Source organism: Miniopterus natalensis, chromosome 13, assembly GCF_054644295.1.
Source record: "Miniopterus natalensis isolate mMinNat1 chromosome 13, mMinNat1.hap1, whole genome shotgun sequence".
Classification (NCBI taxonomy): Eukaryota; Metazoa; Chordata; class Mammalia; order Chiroptera; family Miniopteridae; genus Miniopterus; species Miniopterus natalensis.
The window spans coordinates 53126712-53152538 of NC_142093.1; the positions used below are offsets into that span (position 1 = coordinate 53126712).

General features: G+C 44.1%; 1 protein-coding gene and 1 pseudogene across 1 annotated transcript; one reads left to right on the forward strand and one right to left on the reverse strand.

Moving 5' to 3' along the window:
• Positions 1–678: 678 nt before the first annotated feature.
• On the reverse strand, positions 679–23674 carry LOC107534509 (uncharacterized). The gene is given in 10 exon segments (XM_087823766.1): positions 679–703; positions 705–1944; positions 4622–4708; positions 5196–5301; positions 10360–10436; positions 11209–11341; positions 17813–18882; positions 19814–19927; positions 22125–22260; positions 23461–23674. Coding segments are annotated over 10 exon segments (3042 nt in total). The 5' UTR covers positions 23515–23674.
• LOC148091695 (ribosome biogenesis regulatory protein homolog) lies at positions 7209–7864 on the forward strand (annotated as a pseudogene).
• Positions 23675–25827: the final 2153 nt, after the last annotated feature.

The following is a 25827-nucleotide window of genomic DNA, read 5'->3' on the forward strand; positions in this document are numbered from 1 at the left end:
GCAAAAGGCATAAACCTACAGATTCAAGCTCAGCAAACAGGATAAACCCAAAGAAATCCACACAAAGACACATCTTAGTCAAACATGAAAACTAAAAACACAGCACTCAAAATATTTCCAATAACAACCTTCAAAGTTTCAATAAAATATATATATCATGTGATCTGCCTCTACCCAAAAGTAAAATGGTGAGAGGCAAGTATTTTAAAGTGTTTTCAAATTTTTGCAACCTAATATGCAGTGTCAGTTCAGGTCTACAACTAAATTTTACTATGGTATGAAAAAGTCTAAAGTACAAACTACATACAATGAACGTAAATCTGCATACGTAAGCACATTGTCAAGTAACTCAGACAGCTTAAAACAGACTGAAAACATCACAGGTCCCTCTGTACTCCCCATTTCTAGGCTACAGGTCTGACCCTGGTACCTAACATGACTCTCAGTAGATGTCTCAATAAGCAAAGACACAAAGTGCAGAAGCAAACTGCCAGGCCAATGTCTCTCATCAGGGGAAGCTGCTCTCATGAAAACTTTGTGACTGACCAACTCACGAGCTTCATTTTTTCCTGGGTATAATTATCTGAGTAGTTTTCCTAATCAACAATTTTCCCCTCAAGAATTGTTGACTGAGATACTCAGATGATTACTCACACCAGGAAACAATTTTACACAGTCTTATCCAGTATGAATTATTTTGCTAGCCAAAGGCTGAATGCTCACAAAAGGCTTTTCCAAATTCCTTGGTTTTCCCTCCAGCATGAGTTTTCTGGTGTTGAGAAAGGGATGAACTCTGGCTGAAGGCCTTTCCACAATCCTTACACTTATAAGGTTTTTCTCCAGTGTGAGTTTTCTGGTGCTTTGTGAGAGATGAGCTCTGGCTGAAGGCTTTCCCACAATCATTACATTTGTAAGGTTTCTCTCCAGTGTGTGTTCTCTGATGACGGATGAGGGCTGAGCGGTCACTGAAGGCTTTGGCACAATCACTGCATTTATAGGGTTTCTCCCCCGTGTGAGTTCTCTGGTGTTGAGTCAGGGCTGAACAGTAGCCAAAGGCTTTCCCACACTCATTACACTCATACGGCCTCTCCCCAGTATGAGTTCTCTGGTGCTGGATGAGGCCTGAACGATCACTAAAAGCTTTCCCACATTCGTTACACTTATAGGGCTTCTCTCCAGTGTGAATAACCTGATGCTGGGTAAGAAACGTGCTTTGGCTGAAGGCCTTCCCACATTCATTACACTCATAAGGTTTCTCTCCGGTGTGAATTCGCTGATGTTGAGTGAGATATGAGCTCTGATTAAAGGCCTTCCCACATTCATTGCACTCATAGGGTTTCTCTCCAGTGTGAATTATGTGATGCCGAATAAGGGCTGATCGGTGACTAAAGGCTTTCCCACACTCGTGACATTTGTAGGGCTTCTCTCCAGTATGGATTCTCTGATGTAGAGTAAGGTGTATGCTCTGGCTAAAGGCTTTGCCACAGTCATTACACTCATAGGGCTTTTCTCCTGTGTGAATTCTCTGATGCAAGACAAAAGCTGAGTAGTAACTAAAGGCTTTCTCACACTCATTACACTTCCAGGGTTTCTTCCCTGCACAAATTCTCTTATGCCTCATTAGATCTGAATTTTGTTTTAGGTTCTTTTTAAATGAATCACAATTACATAGTCTCTCTTCTTGCTGTTGAACAAGTAATGACCTTCGACCAAAATTTCTTCCAAATTCATCACACTGGTAACTTTTCTCTCCAGATTTCTTCTGAGTGACAACCTCTTGTATTAAATGTTTCTCATGGTTTTCCTGCTGACTCTCTAATGAATCCTCACATCCACTGTCACCTTCCTTGGGAAATCTTTCTATTAACACCCCAGGGGATGACTCTTCTTCAGAAGCATCGTGCTCTTGGGTTAGCTCCTTGCCTTCTGGTCTTGTCTCCCAGTCTAACAGAAACAAAAATGCACATGTGTCATTTCCTACACTGAGAGTAAAGTAATTACTGTGGTAGGAAAATAATAAAATAAACAAAAAATGCTACAAGGAACACATAAACTTGAAAGCTCTCAAAAACAGCCTTGCAATGTTGAGAGAAGATGAGAAAAGAAAATTGACTGGGCAAAGAAGTACAGCTGCATACAGGGAGGGTGAGTAGGCACTCACAAGTCCTCTGTCCAGTGGGGAGGAAATGAGGAACAATAATGGAACAAGACTTAGCAGAGGTGATAAAAAAAGAGAGTCTGGGATCCCGGCTGGTGTGGCTCAGCAGTTGAGCATCGGCCTACGGTCCAGGAGATTGAGGTTCAATTCCTGGTCAGGGCACGTTCCTGGGTTGCAGGCTCGATCCCCAGTAGGGGGCGTGCAGGAGGCAGTTGATCAATGACTCTCTCTCATCACTGATGTTTCTCTCTCACTCCCTCTCCCTTCTCTCTTAAATCAATAGACATGTTTTAAAAAACAAACCAGAGTCTGGGAAACTAGGCTGGGATCAGAGAAAGTTGGTATCCCAGAGACTGCCCACTGCCAGCACCACACCATGACCTTATCATTTCACGCTTGAAAATGACCATCATTAGCTGATCTCCTCCTGCTAATCTTTTCCCATTCCAAAATGTCCCACTCAATGCTAACATACTAACCTTCCAAAACTATCCCTCTCACATAAAAATTTCTGTTGGTTCCACTGTCTCAAGATGAGATGTATATTCTAGGAACTAGCATTCACCCTGGACAGTGTGGCTTAGTTGGGTGAATGTTGTCTCATGCACCAAAAGGTCGCCAGTTTGATTCCAGGTCAGGGCACATACATGGGTTTTGGGCTCAGTCCCCAGTAGGAGCCATGCTGGAGAATGCGATCAATGTTTCTCTCTCACATCCATGTTTCTCTCTCCCTGTTCCCTCCTCTCTCTCTAAAATCAATAAAAACATATTTAAAAAAATATCTACAAATTCAAATCATCACAAAGACCAGTAACTAAGAAGCAACTGGTCATCTCTGACTGTCCCACATCCAACAAACTGCAATGAGTAAAAAACAAACAAATGAATAATATGTAGAGAAGGGAAGGTCAAATCCCCATGTGCTCAGATTTGTCCCAACCTGTCAGGATACCTGTCCCAAGTCCTAGGCTTTCTAGTAAGAGTTTGGGGGGAAAAAGCTTCACTGCTAAAAATGTTTAAATATTTCCAGGCTTAAAGAGTCTTTAATATTCATTCCAACCATGATGGTACTTAAAATAAATCAACATGATCCAATGTTCTCAACTATATATTCTAATTAGGGAGGTGCCTGAGATTTTAAAGGACAAATAGATATAGGTTAAAGTCAAATGGGCTTCCAGCTAAGGGAAATGGGAAAAATTAAAGCCCCAAGTGTGCACGGAGAAAACACAGCTAACGGAGAAGAGTAAGACACTTGCCTGTCCGATGTTAAGGGTTCAAGCTGGAGAACAGAGAAGGTAAAATGGTTAGGCAGGTAGACTATCAAAGCCTTGAAAGAAGGTAGAGAAATGCAGAACTGAAAGAGTAAGAAACTCACTGTGGGGAATTCAGTGGGATTCTGCTGCCTCAATTAGACAAGACTAGACTAAAGAAAGTATAATCAGCCCTGGCCAGTGTTGCTCAGTGGTTAGAGCATTGCAACACTCACTGAGGGTCATGGGTTGGATTCCCAGTCAAGGGCACATACCTGGGTTGCGGGTTCGCTCCTTGCCCCCTGTCAGGGTGCGTGCTGGAGGCAACCAGCTGATGTGTCTCTCTTGAATCGATGTTTCTCTCTCTCTTTCTCTCTCCCCTCTTCCTTCCCTCCCTCCCACTCTCTCTGAAAAGCAATGGAAAAAACATCCTCCGGTGAGGATTAAAATTTTAAAAGTATAATCAGCTGGGAGTCTATTACAGTAATTCAGTCTGACAGAAGCAAGAGGGTCAAGGGTCAAATTCATGACATATTTCAAAAAAAGTTACCAGGACTTAATAGCTATCATTTGCTTAGCATATAGCCATCTACTGTTCTAAGCATTTCTCTTGGATTTTTTTCATTTGATCCTCACAACAACCCTATGAGTTAGTGTTATCATTGCCCCCATTTTATAGTTGGTGAATTTGAGTCAGAGAGGACAATTAACTTGTTAAAGGTCACAGAGCTAATGAGTAGCTGAGATTGGCTTTGGACCTAAGAAGGCTAGGTCCAAAGTCTGCACATGCTATGCTGCCTCTGCTTAGAGAAGGCGGCCAGGGAAAACTCAGAGATCAATTTATAGCCATTGCTGTCAGACAAAAAAAACACATTATACTCAGAGATAAAATAACATACATGGAAAAGCCTGATTTAGAGCCTTGTACTCATGCAAATTATTAACATACATTAAAATGCTAACTTCATTTCACCTTATTGGGGGGGGGGGAATTGGTTTAAAAGAGTAGAAAGTATTTACTTTCTAAAATGTAAATTATGAATTTATAACAGATCATCATTCACAGAGGGTAAGTGTGGCATGGGAGAAAGGGACTTCAACTTTCCCACCGGTCTACCAAAATCTGAAAGGCTCCTCCACAAGCCTTTCAAAGATGCTCTTCCCACTGACCATCTGGGTTTTAAGTTCCCTATTTCCAACACTCACTCACCTGGACTAGTAGCTTTTGAGGCTTCTCTCTCCAGCTTCTCCCCACACTCCAACTGAGAGATTACGTCAGGCTTGGAAATCGGAAGCCCTGTTCATGGGGAAAGAAAAAGGAATCCGGTAAAAGACTCCAGGGTTAGCTCTTTGGTCATTAGAAAAGACAGTATAAGAGAGAGGTGGGTTGTGGATTTCTCCTTCACCAGCGCTCAGAAGGCAGGAAGGCTGATATGGGGTCTATCTGAATTCGGAACAACTGAGTCGCTTGTCTTTTCCTCTCCCTATTAAGAGTATAAGCACCCATTTCTTAAGAGATGTTTTCACTAGAACTTCATCTTAATATCCTTGGTCAGAGAGTAGAAAAGAAGGTTATTACCACCTGGGCAAATACAATAAAAAGGGGTCCATTTCTAACTCTAGGGGGTGTTAAAACCACATCCAGAAACAAAAAGTAGAAATTACATGTCCTGGGCCTTTCAGGAATTAAGACTCTTTTACCTAAGAACCTCTGAGTTCCTAGGAACTGAGGAAGCAAAGGTACCACTGAGTAAATTCACAGGGGAACGAGGAGCCATCCTTACCCAGCAAGACCAGATTCCTATGCTTCTCGGGGACATCTCCCTGCGGAGGGTTCAGCTGTCCCCACTGGGTGAGAGCCTCGGCCATATCCCTGATCATGAGCGACTCCTGAAAAACCAAACACATCTGTGCTCACCAAGGGACCTCCTTCCAGAGGCCTTTGGGAAGATCTCAAACTGACAGCACAGAAGACAGGAAGGACAGGAAGGTTAGACAAAATGACCTCTAACATCCCTTCCGACACTAAGATTCTCTGGTGTACAACAGTCCCCCCTTATCTGTGGGGAACATGTTCCAAGATCCCCAGCAGATGCCTGAAACTGAAGGCAGTACCAAACTCTATAATACTATTTTTCCTATACACTCATACCTTTCCGCTTAAAAGAAGCACTTATGGCTTGTCGTTGGCATATTTGAATTGCCAGCATCACTACTCTTACACTTTAGGGCCATTATTAAGTAAAATAAGGGTTACTTGAACACAAGCACTGCGATATTTTGACAGTAGATCTGACAACCGAGACAGCTCCTGAGTGACTAACGGCGGTAACGTGAACAGTGTGCAGCCGCTGGACAAAGGGACGATTCACCTCCCGGGAAGGATGGCGCAGAACACCATGAGGCTTCATCATGCTGCTCAGAACAGTGCACCATTTAAAACCTATGAATTGTTTATTTCTGGAATTTTCCATTTAATATTTTTGGACCATAGGTGACTGCAGGTAACTGAAACTACAGATTGGGGGGACAGCTGTATTTGTAGCCACAGACTGGCTCCTCGCCTCCATGCATTGGGGGGACTGCATGGAAACTGCAGGTAAGAAGGAAAGCACCTTTGACGTGAAATCTGAAGGTACCAAGTTATTAGTTTAGGCATCAATACATTAAGTTACAGAACTATAGACACCCTTACTATTTAGACATGGGAAAGTGGAGAAAATATAATTATGAATGACTTATTTTCCTTATGGTGTCGTTTTAAAATACAAGAGGTTTAAGAAATATGAAATATTTATCTAATTTTCCTTTGGGAGTAAAATCAGTCTAAAATATATTTAACATTAAGGTGTTTGCTACACACATCACAGAAATAGACTTATTTGTAAAGCAGTATTATTATAAATGTCCCCAAAGTGTTCTTGCCTTTTCTCATAGAGGCCCTGATGGGTCTGACTCCCTCTCGCCACCCACCCTCTGCCCAACCATACACTGCTCCTTCTGCAATCTCAGTGCTACAATTGGTGGCCGCCTTTCAGCTGCTTGAAAAGTGTGCAGCATTCCCTTTGGCCCCTGTCCACGCGCTGCTTCCTGTTCCTGAGTGCTCTCCCCTTGGACATCCTTTCAGCTTTCTACATCCCACTCATGCTTCAGATCTCATCTCAGGTGTTATCACCTCAGGGAAGCCTTCCCTGACTCTCCGGGTTGTAGCACATGTTCCTTCCCTTCTCTCGGATCATGCGCACATCGAGGAGACTTTCTGATTAACATCTCTCTGTCCCACTCATGGTCAGCTCCTGGAGAGCAGAGGCCAGGTCTGTTTTGCCAGCCCTAGTACCTGGCACACAGCAGGAACACTATAAGTGTTTGTCTGACAGTTGAAGGAAGGAAGGAACACTTGAACAGGAATTAGTAGAAACAGCTTTTTAAATGGTGTGTTCTATAAAAGTGTGCATGGGAACAGAGGTGGGGAGGAGAACAGAAGTGGATCAAACAGGAACTGTCTTCCTGGAGCTAGTGAGTCCAGCCAGGGCCATGGAGGGCCAGAGGGTAGAGAAGCTGCTGGCAAAGGCAGGATGAAGCCAAGAAGCTGCAGCGCATCACAGTGCACGAGGAGTTGGAGCTGGTGTTCGACCTGGGTAACCTGCTGGCCTCCAACTGGAACCCCCCATGGGCCTGCAGCACCAGGGACCCACGTTCGAGGCCAAACTGTGGGCTCTGGTGCAGGACAACATGTGGCTGCTCATCAACTGGCTGTGGCAGCTGCCCACAGAGTGCAGAGAGGCGGCACTGGTGGCATGGCTGCCAGAGCCCACTTGCCTGCCACGCGAGAAGTCGGTGCCCTGGCCACAGTAGCTTACAGGCTGGCAGCAGTGCACGCTCCTCAAGAGCATCCTACCCAAGAAGACCGTAGCGGGCGTAACTTAGCCCACGTGCATAAGATGCCCCAACTAGCTCGGCCAGCATGCACCCTACTGGATACCAGAGTAAGGAGGGGCAGGCCACACCTTGCAAGTGGCCAAGATCTCCACTGCTTCTGTGGGGCACTTCCAGGAGCGCCTGCCCAAGGAGAAGGCGCCCCGGGACTCCAGCAAGGAGAGGATGTTTCAGTCCCTTTTGGGGGACTTTGCAGGGGAGAAAAAGAGCCAGTCGGAGATGCTGTGAGTCATGAACAGCAAAAAGCCTCAGCCTGACATGACGAGGGCCACCAATAAGCAAATGAGGAGGAAGCGGCTAAGAAGAGAAAAATGAGCCAAAGGGGCAAGAGAAAGGGGGCCCAGCAGGGTCCTGGAGGCAAGAGGAAAGGGGGTCCACCCAGCCAGGGGGGAAGATGAAAGGCTTGGGAGGCAAGATGAATTCTGGGCCGCCCAGCTTGGGTGGCAAGAGGGAAGGAGGTCAACACAAGGAGGACAGGGGAGGAAGTAAAGTTCACTCTCCAGTTGCCTGCCTGTAAACCAAGAACAAGCCTAAATGTTAAGATCTAAGTCCTGTACGAGGGACGCAGAATAAGGTGGCCACTGCCTTCGTTGAGCTTGAGGTTGAAGGGGCAGGCCTCCTTGCCCTCAAGATAGTATGTAAGCATTGAACTTTACAAACTAATGTTTTTCCAACAACCAAGTCTTTGGCTGGAGGTTTAGAGGATATATTTGAGGACGTAAGAATTAGGGAAAGAATTTGGTCAAAACTGGGAATGAAACGGCCATCTTTTTTTTTTTTTAACTTTGGATGTGGTGTGAGGGAGAGTTGTTCATATTTCAGAGACTTAAAATAGGTTGATTTCTGCGTTAATTTTATAACAAGCTTCTGTATTTATCAAAGCAGGTGGGGGCACACAGAAAGAGTACATTTTCAGAACTGGCCTTTAAAGTAATTGTTGTTAAAGTTATTTAATAAAAGTGTGTCTGTTATCTTAAAAAAAAAAAAGTGTATCAAACATTGAAAGCATTGCAGGAATGTTTACTCTAGCGTAACCTTGATCTAAATGATAGGCACAAAGTTTAGGCTGTCTACTAAAATGTGGGGCAAGCGAGCAGGGTAGGTAATGCTATCCTGAATCTAGCTGAGTCTGCTAACGGCTAATAAGACAAATGTCTAATCATTTTTCCAATTCTGTAAAAAAATTTCTATACAACTTCAACTTAAATGAGCCACATTAAAATAGACCAGTCCCTGGGATGCTAGCAAATGACCCAGTCTTACCCCTTTTTGAGCCACCACTGTTGCCATAGCCCCCTGAACATATGTATAGCAGTTAACTGTTTATATTCAGCATTCTAACGTTCATGATATAGCCCTTCAAGAACAACAGGTCAAACAATTCACATAATGAAATAAGTTAAAAGAACTATCTACTTTGAAAATCCTCTGCCCAAAATAATTTAATTCATTGTTCTAATACTTGAAGTATGAAATCACTACTCTCTTTATTTTAGTTTATGGTCCCTTAAGGCCAAACACCTCAGGAGTGACTAACACAAGCAAAATACAGTTGACCCTTGAATAACATGGGGTTTAGAGGCACCGACCTCCCACCCTGCACAGTTGAAAATCTGTATACAACTTCTGACTCCCCCAAAATTTAACTACTAATAGCCTATCCTTATCAATAACATAAACAGTCAATTAACACATTTTTTGTATGTTACGTGTATTATATACTGTATTCGTACAATAAGTAAGCTAAAGAAAAGAAAATTTTATTAAGAAAATCATAGGAAAATACATTTACAGTACTCATTTAAAAAAACTGGCATAGAAGTGTACCTGTGCCATGCACACCATGTTGTTCAAGGGGCAACTATAATTTGTAGCCTTCCCCCTTTACAAACAATGCTCACAATAGCTGACAAACTGGCAGTTCCTTTCAGACTTCAGTTCCCTGAAAACCTCGGCAAGCAAATTCATTTATGGAGCTACTGCTCAGTGTAAGTGTGCTGGAGCTGGGGGCATGGGCAGACTAAGCAGAAACTGTTCAGCAGATGCTACCGACTTTCTCTCCCGCCTTCCTCTGAAGGAAATCTACAAATTCACAGATCAGAACCAGTACTGGTGTTTTCTCCCAGGGTTTTACACAAATCTTCATCTTCAGCACCTGTGTGCTACGAGGCTGGGGCTGAAGCTAAAAAGTAGTTCCAGTGCCTTTACCACAGGGTCTGCCGTTCTCTGTGTCCTAGGCCAGCCCTACAGAAGCATTTTGACCAGTATTCTCTCTCCAATCAGTTATGGCATGTTTCATCTTGTTGGGCCTCTAAAACTGTACTGGGGCCTTTAAGACCCAGTGTAGATTTTCCTGTGGTCCAGCTGCAACACACCCCAGCTTCCCTCACCACACTCCAACTCACTCCACAGTGACACACACACCCTTTGAAGGCCTTCAACTCTCTCATCACTTGGAGACTTTTCTTTGCCAAAGCTGTTCTCTCTCTTGGAACATTCCTGTATTCTACTCTCCAATTCCCTACTCTCTCTTGTTTTTCAGAGTATAGCTTTTACCCCAGTACTTTTTCCTCAAATACTCTAGAGGATGGAAAACCTCTTCTGTGGCCTATTATGACTTGTCTGTACCAGTCATTCCTGCATTTAAAAATATATATATTTCTTCTTGCTGTCGAAGTATTTTACTTATCTACATCTTACCTCCTCGGTAAACTTCATGAGATAGGAGCTACTGGCTTTTATTACCTTGTCTCTCACCATGAGGCCAATTACAGTACTGCAGAGCTACTAAATGTGCATCAAGCACTAAGTGGGCAGGGAAGAAGTAATGCCAGGAGGGAAAGTTCCGCACAGCAAGGAACATTTATCAAGAAGTTCATCACTCATCATCACTCATTACTGGGTAAACAAAGTGATCTAGGACTCCCGGCTGAGCAATTCCTTAACAATGGAAGAAACCATATCCATGCTCTGAGAACAGAAGGAAAACAAAAAAAAGTAATCAAGACCCACCTGGGATGCAGAGGTCAGCACGCCATTTTCTCCTGGGTTTCCAGCATGGGGAAGGTCTGAATCCTTGGAAAGTGACTCTAGAAGTGGAGACAGGAGCTATATGACTACTCTTGCCTTGCGGTGAACTCGCAGAAACTGCTGTACACATCTACTTGTCACCTAAGAAGAACCAACCCAGGGAACCAAGGGACAATCCCACAAGGTCCCTGAATCAAGACAGCCATGGCCATGGCCTGCCGCAGGTTCCTCCTACCCTCCTCTTCCCTTAAACTCCAACAGAACTCCACTATGAGAATTGGGACACATAAGTTAAACACATATTTCTTTCTTTCATCTGTTGAGTGATAGTCAAAATAATAATCAAAGAATCTGTGTCAATCCGCGTCTCACTTAACTTAAAAGATCCATTCCTGTTCTATTCCAGGATGAAGGAAAACTAAATTCTTTTTGAACACTGATACCATACTGGCTTTCGCAAAAAAGCAATGGGTCTTGGGGAAATATCCAGGATTCTAGACAAATCCTGTGACTGCTCAAATTCTCACTTTCCCCATCCGCCAAATGGGTCTAATAGTCTCCTTCCTACAACCTTATGGGGATCCTGTGAGGACAAGAGGATGTCGTTATTGAAAGTCAAATTGTCAGCTCTGTTGGTTTGGGGGGCAAGGCAGGCATGCGCCACCCCACAGGCCTGCGGGCAATGCAGGAGGTAGCTGCTCTCCCTCCAGGACCAGGCTCTCCCAGGGAAGGCGTCTGCAGCCCATTCCCGAGCTGGCCCCAGCCGGTGGGCAACCTTTCGCCTTTTCTCTCTCCAGCAGACACCGCGCCGCATTCCTCGGAAATTCTCACCTCTGCCCCCAGGCTCAATGGCGACTCCTTCCCTCGGCCGTGCAGGAGGACCCCGCCGCGGGAACCGGGGTCCACCGCTCTGTCCACCCGGAGGCCCGGGGACGCGCGCGACCCTCGCCGGACCGCCTGGCGCCTACCCGGGGGCCTCCCTGCCGCCCTCCCTCTAGCCACTCAGGTTTAGAAGGGCCCGCGCTCAGCCCTCCTCGACCCCAGGCTCCAGCTCACGCCAGACACTGAAGAACCCAGGCCGGGGACTGAGGCATCTAGGAGCCCGCGGGACCAAGACGCGCTGGCCCGAAAACAAGGTCGAACTACAAGTCCCAGAACCCTCCGCGCGGCGTGTCGCGTCACTGGACGCCGCTTCCCAGAGGCCCCCGCGGCACTCCGTGAGGCTGCCTTACGCTGTTGGTGTGGTGTCTCCCTTCATCGTGTGTGCTGAGACTGGTCCTCCGGGAGTGCTCTGCCGCTGGGAAGTCGCCTTCGGGGCACTGGGAGGGTTACCCCTTTCCTTCTTCGAGGCTGCCTCTGGGCTCTGGCCCCGAGAGAGCCCCTCGGCCGCGCCAAATCGCGCCTCGCATGGAACGCTCACTCCCTGCTGCTCGACCCCGCGGACTGCGGCGCCCGCAGCCACTGGATTCCCTCCTCCGCTGCTGAGCTCTCTCGGAGGGGAGGCGCCTCCCCGGCTTTAGGCCCCTTGTGGCGGGGACACAGATCACCCAAGTAACCCAGGATGTTTATTCCAGCTGCACGTCGGAGTAAGGAAAGTTAGGATCTCAGCCCCGGAAATTACCTCAACCCAGAAAGAGCCAGGTCCCGCTGGTGCCGCGGACCTCAACGAGACTGGAGCCTGCAACTCCTCCAGACTCCTCACGAGCCCTAGGAGCCGCCGGCAGGGAGGCGGTGTATCTTCAGGCTAGTGCATGTTCTTGCTTACCTTCCCATTATAAAGTCACTAATTTTCCATCTAGTTCAAATCCCAAGAAAGAAAATCAAATTAGCGAGTCTGCCGGTGTTTCGGTACAAGCCGTAGGGTAGGTTTGGCCTTTCTCTAATAGAGCCCCCCCCCCCCGTTTTGCTAGGCCTTAGGCTTCCCAGAATAAAGATTACCTTTCTCATCACTCCTGCCTCTTGCCAGAGGGGTGAAAGGAAAAGTGATTATTACAGTGAAGAGGAAAGCCCCATGCTGGCTGGGACGAGGACAAGTCGTCTGTCATGGAGCATGTGGACAAGGTTAATACCCTAAGAATGGCGGACCAACAAAACAGAAGTGCCCCTGGCAGTTTGGTGGAACAGATCTTAGGCTTTTTAACATGAGATAGGTATAAACTGGTATTTTGTGTAAACCCCTATTATATTTGGTTTCTGCTACACAGATAACCACACTTAGCTAACTGGTCTCTAGGTTGGCTGCTTTTGGCCTAATCACCTAGGCCTGGAGGAGAGGGATCGTGGAAAATATAGCCCTGCCAGCTCAAAGAACCGCTGAAGAGAGTTGCCCCCCTCCCCAGCTTCCATCAGCAGAAATGGGCAGTTTCTTTCCAAAAATGGTGTGTATGAAAGGCCCCACCAGCTGACATATCTGGAACACCAGGAAATACTCTAATTTTTATTAAATATCCCCAATACAGAAATCCACCTCCTTTTTAAAAGTATATTTTTATTGATTCCAGAGAGAGAGGAAGGGAGAGAGGGAGAGAGAAACATCAATGAGAGTCATTGATCTGCTGCCTCCTGCACACCCCCCTGCTGGGGATCGAGCCAGCAACCGGTGGACGTGCCCTGACCAGAAATCACCTGTGATCTGGATCATAGGTTGATGCTCAACCGCTGAGCCACACAGGTCAGGCTCCCCTATCTTTTGTTACCAAATCAATGGTCAGTTCTCAGTCCCTTTACCAACAGTAGTTGATAAAATTGATTATTCCCTCCTCGACTGGTCACTCTTCAGTCTCCTTAAATAAGTTCCTCCTCTTCCCAGCCCCTAAACCAGTGGTTTTCAAACTGTTGCATGATCAGAATCACCTGGAGGGCTTAGTGAGTACTGCTGAAAACACCCCTGTCAGGATGGGATAAAGCCTGAGGGTTTGCACTTCTAAGAAGTTCCCAAGTGATGCAAGAGCTGCTCATTTGGGAAGCAACTAAATGTTGGAATGTCCCAGGGCTCAACAGATAGCAGGGGAAACCTGTACCATCCAAATGTGTTCAACTGCCAATTTATGTCTTCAACCATTAAATCTGCATTCCAGGTAGAAAGAAGGGAAGGACAAAAGCAAAAGGGAGTTTTTTAGCTGTTCCTCTGTCTTCTAAGGTGCCTTTCTGGAAGTCCTGTCCAACAGATCCCAAATGTATCAATATATCATTGCCTTGATATTTAATATATCAATATAACATTGGACTGATATTTGATATAGCAGCATGTCACTGGCCTAATGCCTCCCTGTAAGGGAAGCTGAGAAATATTTGGCACCCTGCTACTTAGAATGGACCCAGATTCCCTACTAAAGGAGAAGAGTGGTGACTGCTTGTTAGGCAGTCAACAGCCTCACGGCAGGAAGCATCACCCAGTGCCCATGCGGGACACTAGTTATCACGAGTTGCTTTATCGTGAGGTTCTATAAAATGGTTCAATATGTTGAACAGCTGACCCTAGGATATTTGGTCATGTGCCTCTTCTGCAGACTTTGCACAGGTTTCATACACATGTATGATGTAAAGAAATCTGCATCCTTACACAGTACCTCTGGCATGTTCAACAGGCTGGGCACTATACCAGGGGCAAGATCTTTGACCTTGGAGACTGATTTTTGTGGCCTCTGCTACTGGGCTTCACCATCAGTCCATTTGTCCTCCTGAAGTCCCAGGTTCCTGCTTATTAAGATGAAAGGAGAAAATGCCATTTTAATTCTCCATCCTTCATCCACTGGAATGCCAATATGGCACAAAAAACATTAATTGTGCTTTAAAAAAAAAAAGTATTGATTTCAGAAAGAGGAAGGGGGGGAGAGAGAGAGAGAAACATCAATGATGAGAGAGTCAATGATTTGCTGCCTCCTGCATGCTGTCTACTGGGGACAGAGCACATAGCCCAGGCATGTGCCGTGACTGGAATTGAACTGCAGTCTCCTGGATCATAGGTTGATGCTCAACAGCTGAGCCATGTAGGCTGGGCAAGTAATTGTGCTTTTTAAAAAAACACATAGACATGAGGACCCCTTCCTTGGCACTCACGCTCTCTCAGCTCTCTCTGGAATAACTGCTTTATTTCTAAGCAGGAATTCTCAGAGATGCAGGTGTGAGGAAACCAACCTGTTTCTACAATGTAGATGTGAGTAGGAGTCTGCATTTAGTTTCACAGATACTGATGTTGAGGGCAAGAAGGACACCGTCTAGTAGGACTTGGTGGCCTGGCTTTCAGTTACATTCTCATGTCCGCTGCTTTTGTACTGAAGGATGACCACTTATGGATGAGCTATGTCTGGAGTTGACTTTGACTTGGTGGTATTTGAGATTAGACATAGCCCCATCTCCTGGGTCATTGTAGCCTACTTAAGGCTGCAGCTGACTGTTGACAACTGGACTTTGAACTTTTTCATATGAATATTTTTACCTTTAGCAGCTATGAGTGAAAATGTGATGAGAAAGGGAAGGCAGCATGTCCGTGGTATCAGTGGGATATCAGGGCCAGGCTAAGGAATCTTAGTCATCAATCAGATTAAAACAGATAAAAACAACCACCACCCTAGAAACAAAAACAGTCGGGTGACAGGTTGGTCCACCAGAGGTAAGGTTAGAGGGCAGAAGAGCCAAAGGTCAGAGAATCTAAGGGTCTTGAGGAGCTGAAGTGGAGAACGAGAGCATATAACCCAAATCAGAGTTCCTTGAAACTCCATGTAGAGTGGACTAAAAGCCATTAGCACAACAGTGGAAGATATTTGCAGTCCTAAATCAGTATTAGCTTGATGTTTATTTTCCTACTGGTTTCTAGTTCTAGAAAGTACATTTGATTTGGGACTCAAGTTCTCATGACTAGACAGGTATTTATTCAGTGCTCATATTTTCTCTACCTACCATGCTCTCTTCATTTTAAAGTTCCCTAGCATTGCAGAGCCTTTCCTTTGAAGAGTTGATTCGTGGAGTGCTTCTGTTAACTAGTGTGGTAAGTATTCAGTTATCTTAAAATTTAGACAGGGCTTATTTAAGCAACAGAGATTATTTCATTTCCTTGAAACTAATTTCAAAGTCTTAGACTAAACCACTACAAACACTACCAAGTCTTCCACCTTTTGTCTAAAGAATGCTGGCATACTTCCAATTTGACCGGTTTCTAATTCCAAGATTGGATCTTACTAATGGCCATTAGGTGAAGCTAAAACCTCAACATTTAAGGCCTCTACTACTGCATGTCCTGTTGTGAGATACCAATTAAAAGGTAAAATGGCCCTTTAGAACTTTTAGCAGATGTAACAGTATTTCACATTTTAAAACATCTGCAGCCCTTGCCGGTGAGGTTCAGTTGGTTGGGCATCATCCTGTGCACCTTGCCGGTTCTATTCCCCAGTCAGGGCATGTGTCCTGGTTTCAGGCTCAATCCGCGGTAGGGGGCATGCAGGAGGCAGTCAATGCATGTTTTGCTCTCACATCGATGTTTCTTCCTCTCTCTTTACCTTCCCCTCTAAATATCAATTTAAAAAAATGTTAAGAGGAAGGGTTATAGAACCAACAACAAAAAAATCCTCTTCAGGATACCAAATTTGAAAAGGAAACAACTATTAAATTTATGTGCCCACTCCATTTTATTTAACTCTATTCAAAAATATGTTAAAATTCTGAATTCTAGTCTCATCTTGCTGACATTGCCAGAATATCTTAGGGAAATATTTGATCCTCAATTTACATTTAACAAGGCAGTAAGTGAAAGATTCAGAACTTTCAGAGATAGTCACCAGCCAAAAGGTTATCATCATAGTCCCTTTTATTTTCTATGTAACATTATTAAATATTATCAGATATCCACTTCAGTAGATTCTGTATTCTGTAGTGTTTTTCAAGTTGTTTCAAAAGTCCACACATGAAGTCTTCTTGCCACTCATCTGCTTGAAGAAAGGTGAGCCAAGACCAAGACAGACATTAGTAGGTTGGGAGGTCCTCTCCAGTTTTACCTTAAGCAAATGCCTAGAGTCAAAGTTGCCTGATGCCTAACCTTTGATAAAATACAAATATTGGGCTAGGCCCAAGGAATAGAAGAGTTTGGAGAATCAAGACTTAAAAGTTCATCAAGCCAAACCTTTATATTCAAGAACACTTGAATTAATTGAGGAGCAATTTTGCATCCTGAGTAAAACAAAGATGAGCAGAAGGGTCATTTGGAAAGAATAGCCTAACAGTAATATGCAAAATGTAACCAACAGCTATTGATGTTAACCAAATATTGAGGTGCTTGTTTACTTTCCTAGCCTCTTGTTGGTGGGTTCTGGCTTATGAGATGTGGACATTCCACAAGATCCTGCAGCTTTCTCTTCCATGATCACCTTGGAGGCAACATGTTTTAAGTAATGAGGGTGGAGTAGCCAGACTGACCCACATTGGGTTTTATGTGAGAAATGAATCTTTTTTATTTGGGGGTTTACTTGTTAAGACATCATAGCATATCCCTCTTCAGTGATGAAGAGGGAAGAACGAATCAGAAAGTGATTATAGCAGTAATACAATCCTTTAATGATAAAGGTATAGGCTAGATTGTGAGAATTCAAAGAAAGGATGTGATTCTAAGAGGTGTTTTAAATAGAACTAGGTAAGAAGTCATTAGTTCAGATAAATATTTATTGGGCACCTATTATTTGCAAGGCACTATGTGAGCTACAAAGTGCTTACAAGTTAGTTAAGTAGATAATAGATATACATAAATTATAAAACCAACTTTATAGCATAATGGTAAAAGGGATAGATTTTGAAAGTAGACCTGTATTCAAGACCTGGCCTCACCTTTTACTAGCTGTCACCTTGGGCGACTTATTTAACCCCTCTAAACTCCAGTTTGCTCACATGTAAAATTCAGGTAGTAAGAGTACATACTTAATAGGGTTGTTGAGAGGATCAAATAATCTTGCAAAACTCGTAGCTGAGTGCTTACCCCATAATAAGTGCTCAATAATTGCTAGCTATTAGTAGTAGCAGTACTAAAGAGATCTAAAAGCTGGGACACACAAAAAATGTCAGTGCCCAAAAAAGCTCCGAGAGAGGAAATACAGTTATAAAAAGAACTATTTGGGAAACAACAGTCCTGCTCTGATATAATTTTGCCTTTTCCCTCCTCTTGCATCCTCCAGTTAAAGTGCAGTGATACCAGGGGCCTCAGATAAGAGCTGTGTCTAAGGATCACCTCCTAACACTTATTCTGTCATCTGAGAAACTTCTGCAAAATGTTGACTCTTTACAGTTGCACCCTAATTTCCAGCAGAGGTAGCAGAGGCAGGAAAGAAGAGCAGTAGCCAGAATAGGTAGAATGATTAATTGATGGATTTAAGATGGGGAAGACCTATTTTAAGTTTTCATGGAGGTCCTTCGAATAAAGCTTTCACTCCATTCAGTCTATTCCCTGTTTGGCATAGCGCCGTTGATGTTGAATAACTGATGATTTAGAACTAAACACTTTCCCACATACGCTGCATTCAAAGGGTTTCTCTCCTGTATGAACTCTCTGATGTCGCGTAAGCCTGCTTCTCTGGCTAAAGGCTTTCCCACATTCACTGCATTCATAGGGCTTGTCTCCAGTGTGAATCTTCTGATGCTGCGTAAGGGATGACCGGTCAAAGAATGCTTTCCCACACTCACCACACTGGTAGCGAGGCTCTCCAGCATGGGCTTTTTGATGTCTATTTAGAGATGAGACACCATAGAAGGCTTTCCCACACTCAGTACATTCATAAGGCTTCCGGCCAGTATGGATGAGCTGGTGTCGAGTAAGAATGCTTTTCTGACTGAAGGCTTTCCCACACTGATTGCATTCATAAGGACTTTCTCCAGTATGAATTCTCTGATGTCGAGTGAGGGATGAACGGTCAAAGAAGGCTTTCCCACATTCGCTGCATTTAAATGGCTTCTCTCCAGTGTGAATTCGCTGATGTACAGTTAGGGATGAACGGTCGAAAAAGGCTTTCCCACATGCGCTGCATTCATAGGGGCTCTCCCCAGTGTGAGACATCAAATGTCTGCTGAGACTGCACCTGTGACTGAAAGCTTTCCCACACTCACGACATTTAAAGGGCTTCTCTCCAGTGTGAATTCGTTGATGTACAGTTAGAGATGAACGGTTGAAAAAAGCTTTTCCACACTCGTGACAGTCATAGGGCTTCTCTCCCGTATGAGTCCTCTGATGGCGGATAAGGGATGAGTGATCGAAAAATGTCTTCCCACAATCTCTGCATTCCTGGTCTCTGTCCTTAGTGAGAATTTTCCTAGGAGGGGTTGACCCTTGCCGCAAGCTTTCCTCCTGGGAAAGGGATTTCTTGCAGGTCTCCACTGCAGGGCTTTCCTTCTCTGTTTCCAACCCACCTTCCAGTGCATGAACTTCCAATTTAGGACACAGAGGATCTTGTCTTCCAAGTTTTTCCCTGGACAATCCTTTTGACTTTTCTTCTTCTGAAGTACCTTGAATCTCAGGATTAGTCTCCCAGTCTGTAATGGACAGAAAACAGAGATGCAGTTTCTTTCCTGGGATAGAAAATATTACAGCAGAAAGAAGAGGTACTAAGATAAATCTGGGAAGTAATATGGTCACTGCATTGCTTGCTCCTGAAAATAGCTATACACTTTAGATAAAGACCAACACTTGGGAGTAAAGAAGAAACACGGGAATAGAACTGATGTTGGACATCTCAGAAGAGAAAAGAATTTCCATGGGGAGCATGGCCAGGATAATTAGGAGAGTATGCAAAGTGGAGGGATGGTGAGAAATAGGAATATCAAACTGAAGAGGAAACATGACAGATCTGAAGGTAACATTTGGTGAATAAAGATGAATAATCCAGCCCCAGCTGGGTGGCTCAGTTGGTTAGAGCATTGTCCTATGCACTGAAAAGGTTGCAGGTTCGATTTCCAGTCAGGGCACATAACCAAGATTTTGGGTTCGAACCCTGGTCAGGGCAAGGTCAAGGCACGTATGGGAGACAACTGACAGGTGTTTCTCACATCAGTATTTCTCTTTCTTTCTCTCTCCGCCTCCTTCCTCTCTCAAATCAGTAAACATATCCTCAGGTGAGAATTTTTTTAAAAGATGAAAAAAATGAAAGCTGTGTTTCATTTTAGGTATAGAAAAAATGAGGAACTGGAAGTCCTGCTCATGGGAGAAAGAAACAAACCAGGTACGTGACAAAAATACACAACCACTCCAAAGCTTAATCCTGGCCTCTAGGACTTTCAGAAAGAAAACACAACTTTCATTTTTTTAGGTACAGAAAAAAATGAAAGCTGGTAGGTGATAGAGAATAGCATTAAAGCAGATTATTTGAATTTGAGAAAAAGGTGATAGCCAATACTCCCTCCCACAACCCCCCAAATAACTACAAAACAAAACAAACTCTGCCCTACCCTGCTCATACGTAGTTACCTAGAGAAATCTTCCCTGGCCATCCTCTCTCATCAGATTCATGAAGATCAACTATCCAAGGCTTATCCTCTCTCTTCAACTGGAAAATCACATCAGGTTGAGGAACTGGAAGTCCTGCTCATGGAGAAAGAAACAAACCAGGTACGTGACAAAAATACACAACCACTCCAAAGCTTAACCCTGGCCTCTAGGACTTTCAGAAAGAAAACACAAAAGGCAGACCATGCGTGCCAAGAATGTGGAATACAAAGTAATGCTGAAGAGCAGGGACATCTGGATGGAGGTCAACACTGAGGTTCTAAAAAGGAACAAGTAGTACTTGGTCAAGAAGTTGATAAAATCTCCTTGAATGAATGTGTTTATTCTTCCTCCAGAGGTCAATGGGATGCTCCTGGCTTTAGCACTGGTAGGATGGGTGGGAACAGTCCTTGGCTCAGGGAAGATAAGAATGAAAAAAAGATCATCTTGAGTAAAAATGTGTAGTGAAAGTGCATTTTTTTTGTTTGCTTACCCTTTAGTATTAAGCTTTTATTTAAACAAGTGGGTCATGTTCACTGTAGGAAAATTAGAGGTATGTATAAGTCAAAAGAAAAATCACCTTTTCTACTTTTTTAAATTTTCTATTAATTTCAATACTGAAAGATACCTACAGATATACTCTGTTAAAAACTGGATAATGAAATACGTCCGGCCAGGCGTGGCTCAGCGGTTGAGCGTCGACCTGGGATCCAGGCAATCAGGGTTCGATTCCCAGTCAGGGCACATGCCCGGGTTGCGGGCTCGATCAATGACTCTCTCATCATTGATGTTTCTATCTCTCTCTCTCCCTCTCCTTTCCTCTCTCTGAAATCAATAAAGATATATTTAAAATAAATAAATTAAATAAATAAATAAATAAAAACTGGATAATGAAATAGTGTTGATTTGCAACCTTGATTTTTTTCACAGAACAATAAATTTAAAAATTATTTTATTTCAGTTAAGCACAGATCTACCTCACCACTTTAATGGCTACCTGATATTATATTGTATGAAACAATCTAATTTATATAATCTGTTGATAGATATGTCAGACTGTTTTTAATGTTTTTCTATTAAAAAACAATATGATGAATATATTATGTGCTGCTAATCCTATTACTTCCTTGGGACAAATTTCTAAAAGTGAACCTACCCATTTTTGGTTATATAGATTCCACTCCTAGAAATAGTCTTGAGGTCTAAACTTCCCTTGCATTGGACCCCCAACTTGGAAAAGAGAGGCACTTTCTTACTGGGCCCCAGGATCATCTATCTAGTTGTATCCTGATTCTCTGCTGACAAAGAGGCCATATCCATCACCTCTCTGTGGCTTCCTGTCTCTGACCTGAATTCTATATTCCCCAGTATTTCATCCCACCAAAGCCTGTGGCAAAGGCTTAGTCTCCCTTAATGCTCCATGAGCACTATTTTATTTCCCATATTTAGCCTGTTTAAGCTAATCCAGGGAGTGTTACACTTGCTTTTTTGAACTGCCTCGTATGAAACCTGCAATGTGACTCCTTTACTGCCACCTGCTGCTGGTTGTAAGCCTGGTTCTGAATCTGTGCCCTCTCTCAGCCTGTTATTCTGGAAGCTCCTGAGAGGTTTTCATCACCTACAGGAGCCCAATCTTTCTTCTCATGAATACCTGACATCAGCAGTAATTCTTAATTTACCCTTTGTCATGCAAGTCTGTAATTGCAGAGTTCCTTCTGTGAGCATCTAAGACTGCAATTAAGACAAATATTCAAAACCAAACACAACTCTAGTGACCTATTCTGAGGCACAACATTGTATTCCTACCTCCACACCACCTTTTAAAGTGAAACACCTCTCCCCTCCTCCTGTGCTTCTCTGAGGAGAACTTTTCCCTCAACAAGATGGCCCCTCACCCCACTCTTACTTGTCTGGATGAAGCTGAGTAAGTTACCTAACTGATGAGCTGGGCATAAATAATTTGGCTTCTTCTGTTCACCCCTCTGGAGAGCCAGCTCCCTGCAGCAGGTATACATCTGCTCTGCTCCTCCAGCCCTCTGTGCTGCAGGGCCAGGCTGCTGCCATAGAGCGAGGGAGCCTGTGGTGGTCCCTGCTTATGGCTCAGGGAGCAAGTCTGTCCAATGCTGGGGTTCAGGATTAGGAAGCCCACTGTCACTGTACACCTGAGCCACATCCTTTTACTTGTCTATCTTGTCTCTCAGTGGTTCAGAACTCAGGTGGGAGGAGAGGTATCAATTTATTAGCCCTCAACCTCACATTAACACAGCACAGGGTCCAGCTACTTATGGGAAGCTGTCCTTACCTAGTGAGACAATGCTCTCATAATTTTCCAGCATCACCTCCTTGTAGAGCTCCCTCTGAATTGGGACCAGATGCCTCCACTCTTCATCCGTAAAAATCACGGCCACATCCATGAATGTCACTGATTCCTGGAAGCACAATCACATTCTCCCTTACTCACAACCCTTCTCTTCCTGTGGACCAGACAAAACTGTCATAAAGATGACAGCCCTGGAGGTTGTGAAGGGAGAGGAAGGAAAATGGTTCTGACAAAGCAGGGCTTTGATTCACTTGGGGAAAGTAGCATCATCCCCCTTGGTCATAACCCCACCCCACCACAGTTACAGCTGAGCCTCTGAGTATCACGGGGTTTTTTTCAGACTCACAGAAAACTTCCAAGAAAGGAACAAAGAATTCCCATGGACCCCTCACCCAGCTTCCCCAAATGTTAACATCTTCCATATTTACTCTACCTTCCTATTTCTCTGGTATATATACCTTCTCCTGTACTCTTCCTGAACTTCCTGAGAGTAATTTACAAACATGGTGCCCCTCTGCTCATTAATATTCTAGTTATATTTTATAAAAACAAAGATATTCTCTTGTATAATCACAGTATAATTATAAAAATCAAGAAAATAGCATTGACATTTTACTATTATCTAATCTACAACTTTATTCAAATTCCACCCATTGTCTTTTTCCCCCCCCAAACCCTTAAAACAATGATGTTGATTAGGTCATCTTTAGGATCCCTCTCATTTTACTCCAAAGTTCTGTGATTCTGTAAGATTGCACCTTTACCCCACATCCTAAAACCCCAGATGAGCCTCTAGTGTGTCTGCAGAAGTTTTAAGCCAGAGCGTGGAATTCAAGACCTTTTGTCTTTGGGTGCGAATGGGGCAAGCACACATCTCTGCCCACCAAACTCTTCTCAGGACTCTAACAACCTCACTGAGGTACTCTCATTCCCCAGCCTAACCCAGCATCCTTGGAGTGTCTGGGGCCTGCTTTCAGTCCATACAAAGAGAAGTCAGGACTAAACCAGCTCACTGTTCCCCAAACCTTCCAATCAGACCCATACAATCATTTTTTAGGCAAAATCACTAAGTGTGAAGGCCACAGGGGCTGTGTGCCTGATGACAGGCTAGTGAGCACGTGTTCAAAGCAAGAAAAGGTCACTGAAGGTCACCATAAGTCACATGGGAAGGAAGCATTCCCTATGGAATCCTTCCTCCACCTAGTGGATCTGATAAAAAAAAAGAAAAAGAAAAAAGCTCCAGGATAGAGAAAAAAAGGGGTTACATAATGGAGACAAAGTATTTCAAAAACAGTAAAGTCTACGTCACCTGGCATCTGGCAGTCGGAGTCACAGCAGCCATTCCCTCCTGTGTGCTCTCCATTAGGAAAGGGCAGAGTCCTGATGAAGTAAAGGTGTGGGGGGAGAAAGAAAGTATGAGAGAGACCAGTCTTGTTTGTAGTTTTTTGACCCATGAAGCAAGAAATCTCCATATACCAGTGAGTTACATATGCATCCTCAACTCAATACCCTACACAAAGGGAAGGAAAGTAAAGCGGGGCCAGGGGCAAGCCCACCCCGCCCCAGACTAGAGCAAAAGGCATGGATACTGCTCTTTTGAACACAATGTGGTGCTTGTTTTCCCGTGATCCTAGAGGCAAAGCTTTGTTCCTGGGAGTCAAAAACAGATTAAGCCTCATACTGTACTTATCAATTCACATTCGATATTGCCCTGAATGGTTACTGGATAAAAAGCGTAAGAAATTTTATAAATGACTACATGGATAATATATGTCAAATAAATACCCAAAGCCTCTTCAAAGGAAAAATACCCTCTTTAAAACCCTGTGCTCAAGGACATGGGTAGCCATGTTGAACGGGCCACGGGTGGGCTACGCACAGGCTGACTAGCAGGTTGAAATGTGATCTGACTTGAAGAGATGGCATCCTTCCTCAGGAATGTAAACTAAGAAATGTCAGGACAAGTGGGTGATGAGCTGAAAGGATATGACAGACTTGGAAGTAGCCATGAGGATTAGGGGAGCCAAAGTTACCAGGAAGCAGAACCCATGAGTATGCGGGAGGTAGGACGAAATGCAGAGGGGAGAGCAGCCCAGTCACATTAGTGGTAAAGCACTGAAGCAAAGACCCAAGAATTCCTAGCCCCGAAGTACCCCCCCCCCCCGGGGGCTCCAATTTGCATGGAGACCAGCCTTATTTATTCTTGGATTTCCATAAGACTCCAACCCTCTTAGGCTTTGTGTGAATCCTTACTACTACACTCTCTTTAGCTAAGTATGTCTCATTTCTCACAATCAAGAGCCTAGTTGAAACATAGTTAAATCAAGCATTGCTGGGATTTATGAATGGGATGGGGAGAGAGTGTGGTTTGGGAAGGAGGAAGGGGTAGGGCTCGCTGACTGCTCTCCTGCAGTCAAGGGAGTATGTTCACTGATCCTTGTTTTTCATTCATCCATTATCCAACCAACATGTATTCAGCACTAACTACTGATACCAAGCCCTAAAACTATATATGACACTTTACTTGTCCTCTAAAAGCTTATAGCCTAGCGCATAGGACAAACAAACAGCCAAAATAATATTTCACCACAGGATGGATAAGTGCTGTAAAGAGACATGCACAGCAAGCAGACCTTGAGAGCGCGTCAGCGGCTTGCCTAACCCAGATGGAGGGAGGGAGGAACAGGGCAGGTTTCTCGGCAGAAATGGGATCTAAGGTAAGTTGTGATCCTGGGGAGAAGAGTCTAGGCAGGAAAAACACCTAGTTTTCAAAAACGAGGAGGTGAGTCTTTCAAGGAAAGAACTGACAACTGCAACTACTTTAGAATGGCAGGTGCCCAGGCTGCGAGCGGAGCTGTGGGGAAGGACCAGGATGGAGAAGCAGGTGGAAGCCAGCTGGATCCAGGAGAGCCCTCTGCGGTCCCTTTTCTCTACGTGGCATGGGGATCACGGGAGGGTTTAAGCACGCAAGGGTCATCATTCGATTTTAGAAAGATCATTGCAATTTGTATCAAGGGCCTGGAAATATACTCTTTGAGCCAACAATTCTCCGAGTTTATCCTAAGAAAATAAGAATATATGCAAAGCTTTATCTTAATCACCATTAACGCTAACATTTATTTATTTGTTTGTTTGTTTATTTATTTGTTTTTATTTTTTCAGTCTTCAACTGAGGATATTTTTCAATTGCTTTTAGGTAGAGTGGAACGGAACGGGGGTTGCGGTGAGAGAGATACATCGATGTAAGAGAGACACATCAGTTGGTTGCCTCCCGTACGTGCCCCAACCAGGCCTGGGGAATGAACCCAAAACCCAGGTACAGGCCCTAGACCAGGAATCAAACCCACGACCCCTGGGTGTGTAGGCCAACTCTGTAACCACCGTGCCACACCAACAGGGCAACACTAACCTTTATCAAGAAATTGAAAAGTGTTTTCTCCACAAACACTGAGATCCAGGAATGGCACTGTGCTAAGTACTCCTTATGAGGATAGTTTAATTCCACCCTCATAAGTCAATAAGGCAGGCACTGTGTTGCAGTTTAGTACTGTGTGTGGAAACCTTCTAAGCTCTTTGCATGTATTATCTCACTTAATCCTTAAAATAATACAGAAAAAATTTGAAATATACTGAATTTCTAAATAGGAAATTTGATTAATTTATGATCCAGCTCATC